This window comes from Cynoglossus semilaevis, chromosome 10 (genome assembly GCF_000523025.1).
Source record: "Cynoglossus semilaevis isolate Cse_v1.0 chromosome 10, Cse_v1.0, whole genome shotgun sequence".
Classification (NCBI taxonomy): domain Eukaryota; kingdom Metazoa; phylum Chordata; class Actinopteri; order Pleuronectiformes; family Cynoglossidae; genus Cynoglossus; species Cynoglossus semilaevis.
In genome coordinates, this window is record NC_024316.1 from 14,048,863 (window position 1) to 14,064,262 (window position 15,400).

A 15,400-nucleotide genomic window follows, 5' to 3' on the forward strand; every position below is an offset into this window, starting at 1 on the left:
TTGCTACCGTTTGACTTGTTAAAAGCTATATTTCATCAACCTTGTTCAGATTTCCTGGGTTATCGGGTCATTTCCTGAAACCCCCGACCTCTGCCTTCATATATTGACTGAAGGTGGTTTGCTTTTTTTTGCCGCTTTGTTGCTGTGACTCCATGGGGTTGGTGAGCACATTGTACTGTATGACACACTGGGATAATTACAGCTCTGCAGAACATGAGGAATGTGGTTCTGGAGAAAAGCTGTCTGCAGCAAACGTGATTGTTTCACCATTAAAATCCAACCCTAACACCTGGACAGGACTTAGAATAAAGAGTTTAATACAGCTGAAGCTTTTATATCAAGTGGAAAAACGTAGCCGCTTAAAGTCGTAGAGGAAACAGTAACACGCGGAATCACACGGAGGACGACAGGGCGCACAGTGGAGGGGTGGAGTCAAATGCTGCGCTGCGACCTTTCACCTCCGTGACCTGCAGAGATAACATCTTAAAACCCTGCCTTTTGTTCAAGTCCGTGCTTGTTTAGTTCGTGCTAACGCTTACATAGCCACCAGAGGTTTGAGTCAAACGCTTAGACAACCAAACTGGTATTACCTGAGGGCCACAGGACAATTGAGAAAACAATGTGGTGAGAAGCCGGTTCAAGTGGATATGAGCGAGGGCCGTGAACGTATTTTCCGTAAGATTCCGCACGGCTGTTGAACTACAGCACGCTTTAGTTTGTGTTGACTTCTATACCATGTGGTGTGGGCTTTGAAAATGACAGTGTTTGATTACGGTAAACCCCCGTGGGGAGTGTCGGCCGTGGCTGCAGTGAGACTGTAGATCGAGTTTGTGAATTGATTTAGCACAAAAAAAGCCAGACTGGGCCAAAGGGATAGAATTTACAAAACAACCCAAACCCACGAGCAGGAATATAATAGCAGCGATAACCACAGTCGTACATTAATCTACAGTGAGTGGAGTCAACTTTCTGTTCAGGCACCAGAAACTCGACCCAGGTAGCTGCAGGGACAGACACTGGAAATAAATCCACTCCTTTATTAGGGTTCACGGTGACTGTGTTAAGTCTTTCAAGTTTCTATGCATTGTGTCTGGACTGAAACCCTGACACCTAGGGGTCGGGTTCATACAGGCGATATGTAAGACAAGAATTATTAATAATCCACTGTGCACAAAGTCTGGTCCAGAAAGAAACTGCAGAAACTGACTGGATCTTTGCACTGGCCCTTTAGTGTTTCCATGGGCAAAACCAGAGCAGGTTTAACTGTAGTCTGGTTTTGTCAGTACAGTACAGTTTGACCTACTGTGTGTGAGTTTTGGACACGAGGTACAAATCTCCCATCTACAAATTCACAAACTGCATCAAGTGGTGTTGAGTTCAAGTGATGTGATCTACTGAGGAATTCAACCGTGGACGATAAATAGTGACGTTGTAGTGAAAATGTGGTATAGCTGTGTTTCCTATGAACCTGTACATTCAGGGCACTCTTTGACGTCACTTTTGTATGAACCAGAACGACTTGTTAACCTTCTCCGTTTCTCTGAAGAATAAAGATAAAGAAGGAACGTTCTTGTCATGTAAGCCTCCACCGGTGACTCACTCCACGTCTCTGCTGTAACTTCTCAGGGTCAGTACTGTGACATCTGCAACCAGGGGGAAAGCGATCGAGCCCATCCCATCACCAACGCCATCGATGGAACCGAGCGATGGTGGCAGAGTCCACCTCTGTCCCGCAGCACTGAGTTCAATCAGGTCAACGTCACCCTGAACCTTGGACAGGTAGGAACTGGGACTTTAATCGTTTGTGGTTTTGTTTGTTCACTGACAGAATGTTTTCTGAGTGAAGATGTTTTCCGTCACCTTCGTCTGTGGGCTTCTTTTGGCGGTCACCCCACAGTAGACCTGCCTCCAGTATGTCCTCTGTCTGTCCTCAGGACATGTCTAAACAACTTTCCTTCTTTGACTCATTCAATCTCAGGATTTTTTTTTTCAGTATCATAAAACTAAGGTGTACAGTTTCGTTCCTCTCCCTTAAATCCACCACAAAATCCAAAATCTTCATTAATGTCTGTTTCACTTCCTCTGCACAGCCAATGAAACTGACTGGACTTTTGCCACAGTGATTCAATCTTCCACTGTAATTGTGCCTGCTGCCAAAGAGCGCGATAAACTGTTGAAACTTTCCTCTCAGATGTGAAATAAATCAGGACCTTAAGTACCGCAGCGGCTACAAATATAAACATTCAAGTTTTGGATGGTTTTCGACTGAATTCTACCGAGTTCTTTGGTATTATTAAGTATCTAAACAAACGAGACCACGACCGTTCATTTAATGTTGGTTTAAATCAGTACTTCTACTGGGGGAGCGCGGCGAGGTCACTAGGTGGCAGCAACTCATACAGTGGTTTGAACAGATAAAAATATACACGTTATCAGGTTCTCAATAGTATTTGAATTTGCGGGGTGTGGGTCACAGGGGGGCGTGAAAACATCTCTGTCCCCAAGGGGGCGCATGACAGAAAATAACTGAGAACCACTGGTTTAAATGAACAAAAACATTTTCCCGGGTCACACTTTGACTTCATTTTAAATACAAAATATCATCTAAAGAATCGACCATGAAAGTCGTGAGGAGTTTGGCTTCAGACGAACACGTTGATTCCTTCAGCGTCTTCAAAAACTGCTTTTGTCCGACCTTTGTGTGGATGCGTCTCTTTTACGCGGGGCCCTTTCTTCAAGTGCCCTCCTTGTTCAGGGGGCAAATAAGAGACGTCCACTGTGTGCTCAAGCATTTGAGTGCATACGTTGCGTGGATGCACTTCTTATCCCTACAAGTGGCCGTCCAACCCCTGCTTTGTGTCTCCGTCCTTTATCCCCCTGTAGCCTTTTCTCATGGTTTTATAAATTCTAATTAGAGAAGCAGGAAGACGTGTGTGTCTTTGTAGCTCAGAAGATCTCCACAACTTCACAAAGTTAAATACAGAAGTGGACTGACCAGCAGGGAGCAGACTCTTATATTCTGTTATATTCCGGCTCTTTCTTTTTTTTTAACTACTGCGCTCATGTAGTAGCTGCTCGGACATGAACGCTTCGTAGAGACGGAGGAAAAGCGGTGTTGAAGGGTCTGTGGTTACCAGGTTTCAGTTTTGGATGAAAGAATGTAGGTGAGCTTGGGCATGACATTTTGTGTGTGCGTGTGTGTGTGTGTGTGTGTGTGTGTGTGTGTGTGAGTGTAAGTGTATCATGCCTCACTCCTCTACCTCTGCCTGAATAAAAGACAAAGAGAAGAGGGAAAGACTGGAATGCCAGTTAACCTGTCTGAACCCGCGGAATAGGGGATTGTTAATGTGCACCCCCCACCACTTCATGTATATATATTTTATATATTTTTTCATATATATATTGTATATTTCATATATAAGTATACAGTATATGTTTCATATATATACTATATATTTCATATATACATATACAGTATATGTTTCATATACATATATATTTCAGTAATTTTTTAAAATCTGAAAATGTGTCATTTACTATAAAAACTGTTCATCATCGGGGTATATTGTTCGTCAAATGTATGAACTTCCTGTTGCGGTGACTGTGACGACAGAGTACCATTGTTGTTCTCTTGCTACCACTCCTGGGACAACACTGTGTGGAAAAAACTTTGAATAAATTGCAAATGTGTCAAAAGACCAGAGGCCCCTCTATGATAACGTCATGTGTGTAATTTTTTTTTTTTTTTTTCCGGTGGACTGATGTCTGTATGGTGCACACAGATGACTAATTTATGCATATTATAAATGAAGTTTTCCAACCCCACTTTGATTTACAGTGAGTTGCCCTTGAGCAAAGTGCAGGATGTAAATTACTCTGACATATTGTGAGGTAAAGAAGAGTCGGCCACATGGAGTAATTTAATAAAGTGCTGGTTGAGGCTTTTTCTTCAGCTTTTAGATTACAGATAAAAAAAGGAGGTGAGGTCTCATTATGAGTATCAGCAAATCACATCTTTACAGCAGTGGGTTATGAACCAGGTACAGTCTGTTCTCATCCAGCTTTGACTTTGTCTCCAGGAATTTAGGGCCTATTTTGTTTCAGCAGTTAACAACCTGAGCGCTGTGGATTATTAAAGAAACGCCGCTATTGATGACTTCCCCGTTTTTTTCAATTCTCAGATTAAAGGCCACGAGTTTATGTCGTCAATGTGTGAAACAAATGTTCTCCTAATCACCTCCAGATAACGACAGCCCAAAATAGAGCATTTCTATCTCAGACTTTTTCCTATCGTCCCCTCACATTCCTCTTTACCATTATTCTCCTCACCACCACGTCTCACCCTTTTAAGGTATTGGCTTTTTTATCCCCCACCACTCATTCCTTTCTCCCACCACAATCCCACAGTTTCCACCTTAATGCTGTCATTTAGTTATAGCCAGGGGCTATCTCTGTAGAGTAAAAGGTCAGAGGTCGGAGGCACTTTGACCTCACAAACACATTTCTGCAGTTACTCAAAACGTAATAGGTTAATTATGACACTTTTAAGACAAACGTTTTACAGCTCGTGGGAGGTTTTTAAGGTGTTTTAAAGTACGATTGGCTACGGCTGTTTATTATTTGTAGTGTTGCAAGAACTAAACGTTGTTACTAAAGCAGTATCTGCTCTTTGCAGTAAGTGCTAGCAGTAGGTGAGTCATTCATTTCTCATGAATCACTACAGGCTGCTGTGATTGTTGTTAGCCAAAAGCTAAATGTTGCTAAACAATATAACAAATTCACAAATTCTGTGAATAAAAGTGAATAAAAACCTGGATTTAAAAAAACTGAATTCATGTTTTAAAATAATGATATAGTATTAAAAACAAAATGCTTAACTTAAATTAAAATCATGCTTCAAAATAATGGGATAATAAAAAAAATTCTTTTTTTTCTTTCACCTTTTGACCCAGTTCATACTCAGCATAATGTTGTTCTTGCTAACAGGCTAAGAGCTAAAAGGGTTGAACCAAATAAGTCAATGCAGTAGAAACATGTGACCAAAGAGTTTTGTTACAGTACATTTTTGTCAGCTATTCCTACGGGTTTGTGATTTTAGCATGCTAGTAGGAACAGCTAGTACCGGAAATGTTTAGACACATGATGAGGGGTTAAGCATTGATATCAGTGGATCAGCTTCATAAATAAATCGTTTTGGAAAAAAGACACACTTATCAAATTTCAAGGATTTAGTGTTTCAAAGGTTCAAGGATTTCAAGGATGTCAGACCACAAATGGAATGGTATGACATTGCGATTCAAGGACCTGGGTATATTAATAAATACATTTAAAAAGATTTTTTCTTTTTTTTCATTCACCTTTTGACCCAGTTCATACTCAGTTATTCAACATTATCATATCAGCCTGGAGGTTTTTTTACTTTGCACTCAGATGTGTGTGTGTATGTGGTTTCATTCCACAGGTGTGTGATAGTGGAAGCATTGTTTTCACAGATGGGAGGGGGTGTGTGAGAGGAGAGAACAATAATAGATAGATTGCATGAAGGAACTGTAAATACAGACAAAATTCCCAAGAAGAGATGAGGAGGAGGAGGAGCGGAAGAAGGGCTAGTGGAAGTAGGCTGAGGGCATGGAAAGGGGAGGGGCAGAGATGACAGAGGAGGGGATGTGTTTTGTTTCGACAGCCTGTTATTAGAACATGGTATGGGCTTTGCTTTGGGAACGTCTGTTTGTGTGTGCATGTTCTCCAGGTGAGGTCTTCTCTTTCCATTATGGTCCTGTCTTCAGTCACAATTTGTCTTTCTGTCATCATAGCTGCCAGAAACCTCAGCTTTACACAAACGTACGAGGCCTCACATTTGTCTTCGTTGACTCCCGTCGTTCCTAAAGTGTCTCTTAAAACAGATACTAAAACCCAAATCTTTATTTGTCTCTTCTTTTTTGACATGCTCCAGTCCAAATTTCACTGCTTTTGATTTATTTCCTACCACTTTTCCATGTACAGAAATGCAGCACTTTGCTTCAAATATGATTTGATTTTTTTTTTGTCCTTAAAAGAAAATCAACTTTTCTCACCTGCAGGGGGTGCAATAATCTGAAAATGATCTTTAATCGCACACTCCTCTTCAAACAACACCTCCATTTTTTTAAAGTTAATTTTCATTATTTCATAATAATTTCATTATTATTATCACAGCAGTTATTACAAAGCAAGTTATGTCACAATTTAGTAACTTAATAAAAACTGTGTTTTCATTTCAGATGTTTTGGAAACATGATTTGATTTGAGGCCAGTACAGGTTTTCCTCAGCGCACTGTGTGTACTGTGTGTACTGTGTGTACTGTGTGTACTGTGTGTACTGTGTGTACTGTGTCATTTATTTTGAACCGAGGAACCTGAATCATCTTGACTGTCATGTGACTTTAATTTCCTGTGAGCGCTGACAGATTTTCCTACAGGACAAACACTAACAAAGAGAGCTAGCTCCATTGTTCACCACACACCAGGGCCACTGCAGTGCCAACTGCTCCCAATTGAACGCTTCCTGCCATAGACGCTGCTTCAACCCCCACAGTCACCACCGAGCCGCCGTCGGTCGGTCGAGTTCATATTAGTTCAATTTATTACCACACGTTTGTGAGCAAAGCCAAAGTGGAACAAAAAAAGACTTTGGGGATTCACTCCGTCTGGCTGCGATCAAAGCCCGTGTTCATGTACCGACCTGCAGGAATGAGTGCGGTTCATTCTGCTGATTACGATCAAGAGAATCTGCCAGTGATTCCATTTACAAGAGCGGATCAATAGAACAGTCTCGTTCTTTTCACCTGTGGTTTTGGCTCAGGAGGCCAAAACCACCGTGTGCTTGTTCGTGTGCGTGTGTCCTGCTGTACGGCATCCAGATCAGGTCGGAAACTATTTCTCAGTCTCACTGTTAGTTTAACGTAGATGTCACAGCCTGGTGTCTCCACCTGTGCCTGCCTTTCTGTTATGGTCATGTGAAAAGCTAATGCGTTAAAGCAGGGGTTCACAAACATTCTCTGCTGGCTCCCCCTTTGGTTCATAAGAGAATTTACACCCCCGTCTGTGTTAAAGGGAGCTAAAGCTCAAGGCTACGTGTGGTTGAAAAACAGAGTCAAATCTGGATGTTTCGTGTCATGTGTCCAGATGGTTATTTTCTCATTATCACCACTTTGACCCTCATCATCTTCATCATCATCATCATCATCATCATCATCATCATCTTTGTCATTATCGTTCATATCATTCAAAAGACCTTTCTCTTTTTTTATTGCTTCTTTCTATTTCGCAGCCTTTTCCACAGTGACTCAGTGGACCGCACCTCGTTTTAATAGTGGCCTTCTTTTTATTCCTGTATTTACATCATTTCTTGGCTGTTATTTTGGGGACCAACAGTTGAACTCATTCATTCCCGTTTCCACGCCTACGTATTTCTCAGCGGCCCGTCATGTCTGATACTATCGCCCTCTTCATCCTCTGGTTTTTCCCTCCCCGTCTGTCGCCGTTGTCCGGGGGGTTCAACGCTGCCTCTGACACTGTCCCCGCACAACATTCACACAAACGCTGACACACAGCGCACATTTTTCACTCATTCACTGTGTGAACTGGGCATGAAAATGAGCAGCAGAGGGGAGAATAGGTTGTGTGTATTGAGCGCGTGAGAGAGAGCGAGAGAGAGAGAGAGAGAGAGAGAGAGAGAGAGAGAGAGAAATCTGACCTTAATAAGGCTGATTCAACATGAGTCAAAAAAAAAGACACGAGGGAAAAACACATGATGTCATATTTAAAATGGAATAAAAGATGAGATGGATGGAAGTTGGTGATGTAAAATAGTTAAGGTGTTATTTCAGGTGATGGTTTTGAAGATGGTGGTGTGTTAACGTTAGAATGTTGACCAAAAAATTCTCCTTTTTTTAATTTATTTGCATAAAAATATATGATTCTGTCTGATTTGGTTTTGGTTGACAAATTGAACTGTTGTTGTTGTGTTTAAATGTACTACATAAAGCAACAGCTTAAACACAGTTTTTTAAAATTATTTTCATAATTTTAACCAAAATGTTTTCTCTCTGTTGTCTTAACTTATATCATCACGTCGACCTGATGCCAAGAATGTGGTTTGGCTGAAACTTGATCGCACCAATTTAGTGAAATTAGAATCATTCTGATACAATGTGTCGACCTGATGCCAAGAAGCTGAAACTTGATCGCACCAATTTGGTGAAATTAGAATCATTCTGATACAATGCAGGAAGTTTTTACTCTTTTATATGAGAATTTTAGCAGAACTTAGAGAAAATCATGAAAAGGCAGAGCTGCCCCCCATGTCTGTGTGTGTGTGTGTGTGTGTGTGTGTGTGTGTGTGTGTCAGTCCCCACCTGCTAACCTGTCACAAGTCACTCAACCTCCTGCTGCTTTAAATCACTGACCACACACACACACACTCACTCACTGACCGCTGATTGCCCCGTTCACCTCGTCACCTTATCTCCTCTCCTCACCTCCTCCTCTCTCCCTAAATCTTCTCCTCTTTACTGCTTCCTCTTCTTCTCTCTCTTCCTCTCACCCCTGTCCCCACCAGGTCATCTCCCCCCTTTTCTTTCTGTCACTTTTGCCGTCCGCCCCGACCCCCGTCTCTTTCTTCTGCTGCCCGTCCATCTCCTCCTGTCTCGTCTTCCAGACTCTTTCCTTTTTCTCCCCGCAGCTCTCTTTTATCACGGCCGTGTTATCACTGACTCTGACAGCTGCGGTTTCCTCCCATCCTGCTACTGGAGTATGAGGAGCGAAGGAACTGCCGTGATTGATGGAGTCACGTGGAGAAGTCCAATTATGGAGCTAAATGTGTTGCAACTGGTCAAGTTACATTTGGCCAGACGCCAAAGGCTACCCCAGGTCGGAGAAAAACGAACGATCAAAGCCCAGCGCTAGTCGCAAACCACGACGGAAAAAAAAATAGTCAACTTTCAAGTCTAAGCTCGAAATGTCCAGTTGGAATCCATGTTATGTTGAGGAAACATGGCTAAAAGTGAGTTAGATGTTGTTAAATACATAATAGATAATTGATCTGTCTAGAAATTATTTTCAATTAATTATGGCTATATTTTTTTATCCATTTATTATAAAGTTTGTTTGTTTTTATCTCCTGCGGTCCGCATACAATAACTTGGCAGGCAGCAATTGGTCCGCAGGCCGTGAGTTTGACCTATGTGATCTAAAAAATATTATAAATAATTCAAAGCCAAGTGTCTGTCAACTATTGCTAAATCAACACAGTAATTTCCAGCATTTCATGAAGTTTTCCTGGAAACAATCAGGAATGTCAGAGAAACATGTTTCAAAGAGACAAAATAGCAGAAACAAAAATGTTAATTTCCTTCCCTGCAGCTGTAAAACTATATCCAAGCTTTATCTTAACCTGTTCCAACTAATCACAAAGTCCCATTTATATTTTCACCAATTTCACATTGAGAGGATTTCTCTGCAGGTCGTTGTTTAAGTGGTTCCATGCCTTGAGTGAAAAAAAAAAAAAAAAAAAGGAACATGAAGTTAATGAAGTTCTCTTGGTTCTGGTTGTGACATGTTGGAGCCGAGTGTCGTCTCGGCTCAATCCCGTTGTCTTCTGGTGTTTGCTCGCCCTCGCAACCTCCCTTTGATGCAGCCCTGGTTGTACGCCCTCCCATGACTGAGCATTCACTTGACTTCTCAATGGGCCCTTTATCACACCATTGTGTCAGTGAGAGTGTTTGGCTCATTCATGAAAGCCAGGGAAGAACAAACACGGAGCCAACAGTTGGCTGTGAATGACCGCTGGAGTGTCTTCACACAGAGACACCACTAATTGGATTGGACGGGAATTTAATCACAGAAGTCGTTGGAGAAGTTGCAGAAGTCGGAGCTCGTCCGAGTGACTTTTGTACAGCTTTTAATTCCTGCAAAGAAATCAGAGGACACACAGAGAGGAATGTCCTCCTGGAAGGTCCTTGTGGGTTGTTGACAAAGTCTACATTTTATAGACCAAACAAAACAAAAAAACAATAGAAGACCTCACATTAACACCCCCTAGTGGTCTGGGCGACATTTAAACAGATTCAGCAAAACCGCTTCTCCACAATGAGAAGACTAAAAACCACAAGAGGGCGGTTTAAAGATCAAAGACAAGTCCGAGATTTGAAGAAAAAAGATAAAACTACAAACGCGTTCATCGTAGAATGACATCACACTTTAGAACTGGCCGCTGGTGACGGCGAAGGCCGTGTTGTCATCTGTTTTTGGTCATCAGTTCATATCATGCAACTGAATGGATATTCATGTTCATATCATGCAACTGAATGGATATTTGAAAGTTAAGTATAAAATCTAAATCCTTCCAAACCTTAAATGTACAAGTATTCAATCTAAATCCTTCCAAACCTTAAATGTGGAGCAGAATTTTTATTATTTTTTTCTCATAATTTGTTACCATCTACATGTCAGATCACAGTGACCTCCCGCTGTATGAACCGTGTGACACTTTAACAGGAGAACACTTTGTGCCACACTCCTCGAAGGATGCTGGTGAATCACAGCGTTTTGTTTTTCTCTTCTGTAAAACTGGGCCCAGAATAGACTGATGCTGATATCTGTCAAACAATGAGCTCATTCATTAGTTCGTTCACTTTACGGAAAGCACTAAAAGTCGTACTAGATCAGTAGATCAGTACTAGATCTTGGCCGAGAGCTGGATTTATCAGACGTCTGTGAATCAGTTGCCTATATTAAAAGAAAATCTCATATTTAAGCATGTTACTGTGCCGTACATGTTCTTCTAGGACCGTTCAGTCATCATCAAAAAAGGAACAGCCTTAATGGTTCCTTGGGGAACGTGCAGCTGAGTTCAGCTAACTTTGGAAACCTGTTATTAAATTTGTCGAGTGATCATTTTAGGAAAGTCTTGAATTGATAGAGGACCCTTTATTTTCCGCTCACATTCCTTTCCTTATTTAACGACTAAAAAACAACAAATGTGAGTTTAGTTGAGGAAAAGGTCGTTGATCTCTGTCCACATTTGTCTTTAGGCCTTTGTTTATAGATCGCAGTTGTTTCAAAAGTTACCTTTTAAAGATCTGGAATGCAGTTGAGACAAAAAAAGGGTTCCGTAGTTATCTTCGCCCATATTTGTCTTATCAGCAGAAACAAAAAAGGCAGACGTGTAGACGATAAAAATGTTGAGAAGTGGAGGAAAAAAAAGCGACCGAGTGGGAAGAGGAGAAGAAAGAGCGTGGACAAAGAAAGAGGTTTGCCCTTGTTAATGTGACAGTAAATATTGGTTTAAACCGGGTCAATGCCGGCCCACTGTTTGAGTTTCTCCTCTTTATATAGCTTCTAAATGAAAGAGGAGGAGGAGGAGGAGGAGGAGGAGGAGGTGGTGGGGGGACGCAGGCAGGGGGAGGTCAAAAAGTGATGTTTTTGGTTTCTATATAACTATAAGTAATATAGGAAGGACTTACAGGACGTGAGTCAGTTTCCGCCAAGTTGCGTCAATGTTGTTGTTGTTGAAGGAATCCGAACTTGGAATGTAAAAAAAAAAAGAAAGGATGAGTGGATGTCGAACAGAAGGGAGTGCTCTTCCTGCTGTAAAATCATTAAAAGGTGAAGGGGATTGGAACCCATGGGTGTGTTTCTCTGAGTAAACATGTCTTAAGGTAAAAGAAGACACTGGTCGATGAAGATAAATGGTCAGAGCCTTCAGGCTGCCTGAGGTCGAGCTACATTTGTTGAGATGGAGCTCTCAGATTAGCTCGGCCATTAGAAGTGCAAACAGTACAGTTGGAGCAGTGGTTAAGGAAGCGGACTGGGCTCTGGAAGGTTTCAGGTTTGAGTCCACCAGCTGCCAAGTTAGCACCGAGGTGCTCTGAGCAAGGCAGCGTGCCCACACACTGTAGTTGACTTTCCTTGGCTTGACAGCCTGTCCAGAACCATTACTGATGGTTCTGTGTGAACCATGGAACTGGTAATTCATAGAGTTACCAGTTGGGTGCCTTTTGTCACAGTTAGTATCAACCTGTGTGTGTGTGTGTGTAATTTTAGGGCTTGTTCTTGTTCCTCTCACACATCACGTTAATGACCGCAGTCTTATTATCGAGGCCGGTCAGCTGTGATTGAACCCGTGACCGTGTGAACACGGAGGAGTCGTCCTGTCGTTACAGCAGACACCGTGTCAGGGTAACTGACAGGGAAACAAGCTGTGAGCCGCTGCAACTGTGACTGGTTCACTCCAAGCCAACAGCTGGGGAGTCTCAGTTGACAAGGCAGGAACCAACACATGCACCAACAAATGTCGTTATTGAATTGTTTGCCGTGTCACTCAAACACGTCTTCACCAACGTACAACTTTAGACACATGATAGTTAGTTCACTGATCCCACCCAACTGGTCTCAAAGTTGGTCTAACGTATATATTTCTGGGGTGAAAAATAAATTAAAATAATAATATAAAATATAACCATAATAATTTATTACAGTTTATCAGTGAGGCTCATGGAGTTTTTCGATTTCTCCCACTTGGCCTTGAACATGAGACTCTGAGGTTTCACCAGCTCCACATTCTCTGACCTTTGCTCTCTCTTGATGTGGTGACAAACGCTTTGCTTCTTTCTGAACTGACAGTTAGTTTGTGAAATGTTAGCAGGTAAGTTAACATCTTAGAGTATGTATTTATTTTCCTGATAAATCTTTTAAAAATAGCATGAAAGTTTCGTAAAAAAAGATAAAAGTACCCTCTATCTTGGGTCTTGGGTTTTATGATGAACAGTTCTTTGATGATAACTGACCAGGAAGCCAAAAACCCAAATGTGAACTCAGATTAATAAAAAGGAACCACTGCTGATTTGGTAACTCTCAGTGTGAGTCACGGTCTGATTTATCAGACTTTTTACCTTGAGGACTCCTTAAAAACTCCCTGTCGTTCCTCCTCCAACTTTCTGTCTTGAGTCTGAAGACTTGTACTCCACTTATATCTCCCGTATCACTCACTTCCTCTCCTCCTTTCCTTTCGCCTCCTCCGCCTCCCTGCGTTCACTAATTGAAGAATATTTCTCAGTCGGCTTTTTAACGTGGGATGTTGGAAACACTTGGAAGACGGAGTGGAAGAACGTGGAAGAGGTTAAGGTCACTGCAGAGAAAACCTTCCTCCCTGCTTTCCTTCTTTATCTTCATTTTAAAAGCTTCTACTCGTGCACATACTGTAAACCCACTGACCTGAACTGATTTACTTTCGTGAAAATTGGCTTTTTTTATTGGGGTGAAATTTTTAGCTATAATTCTTAGCACAGGACGCCAACGTGTCCAACCTTTTTTATTGTATTTAAGTCTTTCCTCAATCTTTTAAGCAGTATTTTAATTGAATAAATACCGTATCTCTGATAACCCAAAACATAGAAGTTTTAAATTAATGAACGGTCTGTTTTAACGCTCTAACCAAGAGCACTGTACGCTAACGTGGAAGCTAATGTTGACATGAAATGTGCAGTTAAATTACACTTTAAATAAAGAGGATGATTTTGGTTAAAAGTCGACAGCAGTAAACAGTTGAATCTTCTGCCTCTTCTTCTACACCAAAGCTCCCCACCTCCCACCCCCCCTCAGCCCCGCCCTACGTCTTGTTAATCCCGATAAGAATTCCCTGAGAATAGACCTCTGATGGTGTTTCCACGACAGAAGTCGCTCCTGTTATCTGTCCTCGTCCTCCTCCTGCTCCTCCTCACATCTGTTTCTCCCTCTCATTATCTCCACCTCTAGTCTCAGCCGTCTCCCTCTTTGGGCTCCCTCACCCTCTTACCCTCCTCACTGTCACCTTTTCTCATCGGCACTACTGCGTCCTCGTCTCAGACCTGACATTCCTGAGATCTTCCAGTTGCTTATGTCATCGTTGATAATATCCGTCCAACTGAGAGGACGACCACAGTTGTTCTTGTCGTGAAAATGAGCTCCTGGTTCAGATATTAAAGAGATCTCTGAAGTAAAACCAGGACCAAAACTACTCTGATCAGCGTTGTAAAAGTCAGCCGTCGTAATTCTACGTAAGTTCAGGAAGTCAGTATTTCCGACTCTCTGACAACTCCAGAACACAACGTGTCACCACGTCTTATCCCGGCCTCTCTCTTCCTGCCGAGACACGTCTGAGACGATGCACATGAACTCCTGCAGAAGATCTCGACGAGACCAGCCTGACGGTGAAAAGAGATAAAGACAGTCTGTAATCTTGACATTTCTCGGGTGTTTAAAAAAAAACTGCTGAGATCACTGCTGGAGCGTGTATCGGCCGGCTCCACAAATGTGTAGCTGTTCCAATCTGTGGCCTGCAGGCAGATATATGCCACCTGGAACAGTGTATGACGGGACGATCAGGTGATTATTAGGGATGTACAGGCTGTAATTAGCTACAGTTGGATTTCCTCTTCCTCTTATTAACAGACGTGTTGATGTTCAAGGCTGACCTCACCCGTACTGAGAGGAGGTTAACAAAAAAAGGGGGGTCTTTTTTCTTTTTTTGATGAAATTAAATTTTAAAAAACTAGCGGTTTTGATGCCTTATGCTAACTGTAGCATTTATTCCAAATGTCACATCCTGTACAGATGAACTGAGGCTGTTAGACTTTAGTCTCTCAGATCAGGGCTTTCCAAACGTTTCCGTTCCAAGCGGCTGTGGACCCCCGTGACAACCCACAAAAAATGCTACGAAATATGTATAGAAACTTTAGAAGATTTTTAAATTTCTATTTTCTTACTTTTATTCGCTATTCAGTAATTATTAAATGAATGTTTTCTCCTCCCGCCGTGCAAAACTAATTCAGAAGAATCCCACCATGTCCCTGAAGCCTCTTTCATTTGTCTCGGAGTGTAAATTACTCATCAATGAAGGAGTCTAGCGCCCCACGGTGTTGGTCTGACTATTCAACAGGACATGGTGTGTTTGAAACAGTGTTTGAAACGAAATCTAAAACTGACACAGAATGTCTTCCCTGAGTCGCCACAGTCTGCCCTCCAGGAATCCTGGGCAGCAGTTCTACTCCGGAATTTGGTAGGAAGAGTAGATGGAGTTTCCTGAACCCCTGCAGTGACAGGCCCTTATGTTGGGAACCCCATCAGTGTCACAGGAAGCTAAAACAAAAAACAACCCCTCAATCCTCAATTACCTTCACCAACAGAAAATGTCGTTCAAAGACGATTCCAGAGCAACATGACGTTCTAACCCAACATGTACTGAGGAGAGTACATTCTATCCCGTGCAGCCGTGGATGTTATGGTAACAGAGAAATACTTTCCACGCTCAAGTGGGAATACGAAGAGCGACTTCGGACCAGACGGAGGGCACGGGGGCAGAGGCGGAGGAGAGACCACCGGA

At 42.1% G+C, this 15,400-nt stretch overlaps 1 protein-coding gene across 1 annotated transcript in view; it reads left to right on the forward strand.

Moving 5' to 3' along the window:
* The window catches only part of lama5 (laminin, alpha 5), a 59,704-nt gene that overhangs the window by 3,228 nt on the left and 41,076 nt on the right, over positions 1–15,400 (forward strand). Inside the window, exon 2 of the mRNA XM_025059139.1 lies at positions 1,627–1,779. Within this exon, the coding sequence (XP_024914907.1) occupies positions 1,627–1,779 (153 nt within the window). The remainder of the gene's footprint in view (positions 1–1,626; positions 1,780–15,400) is intronic.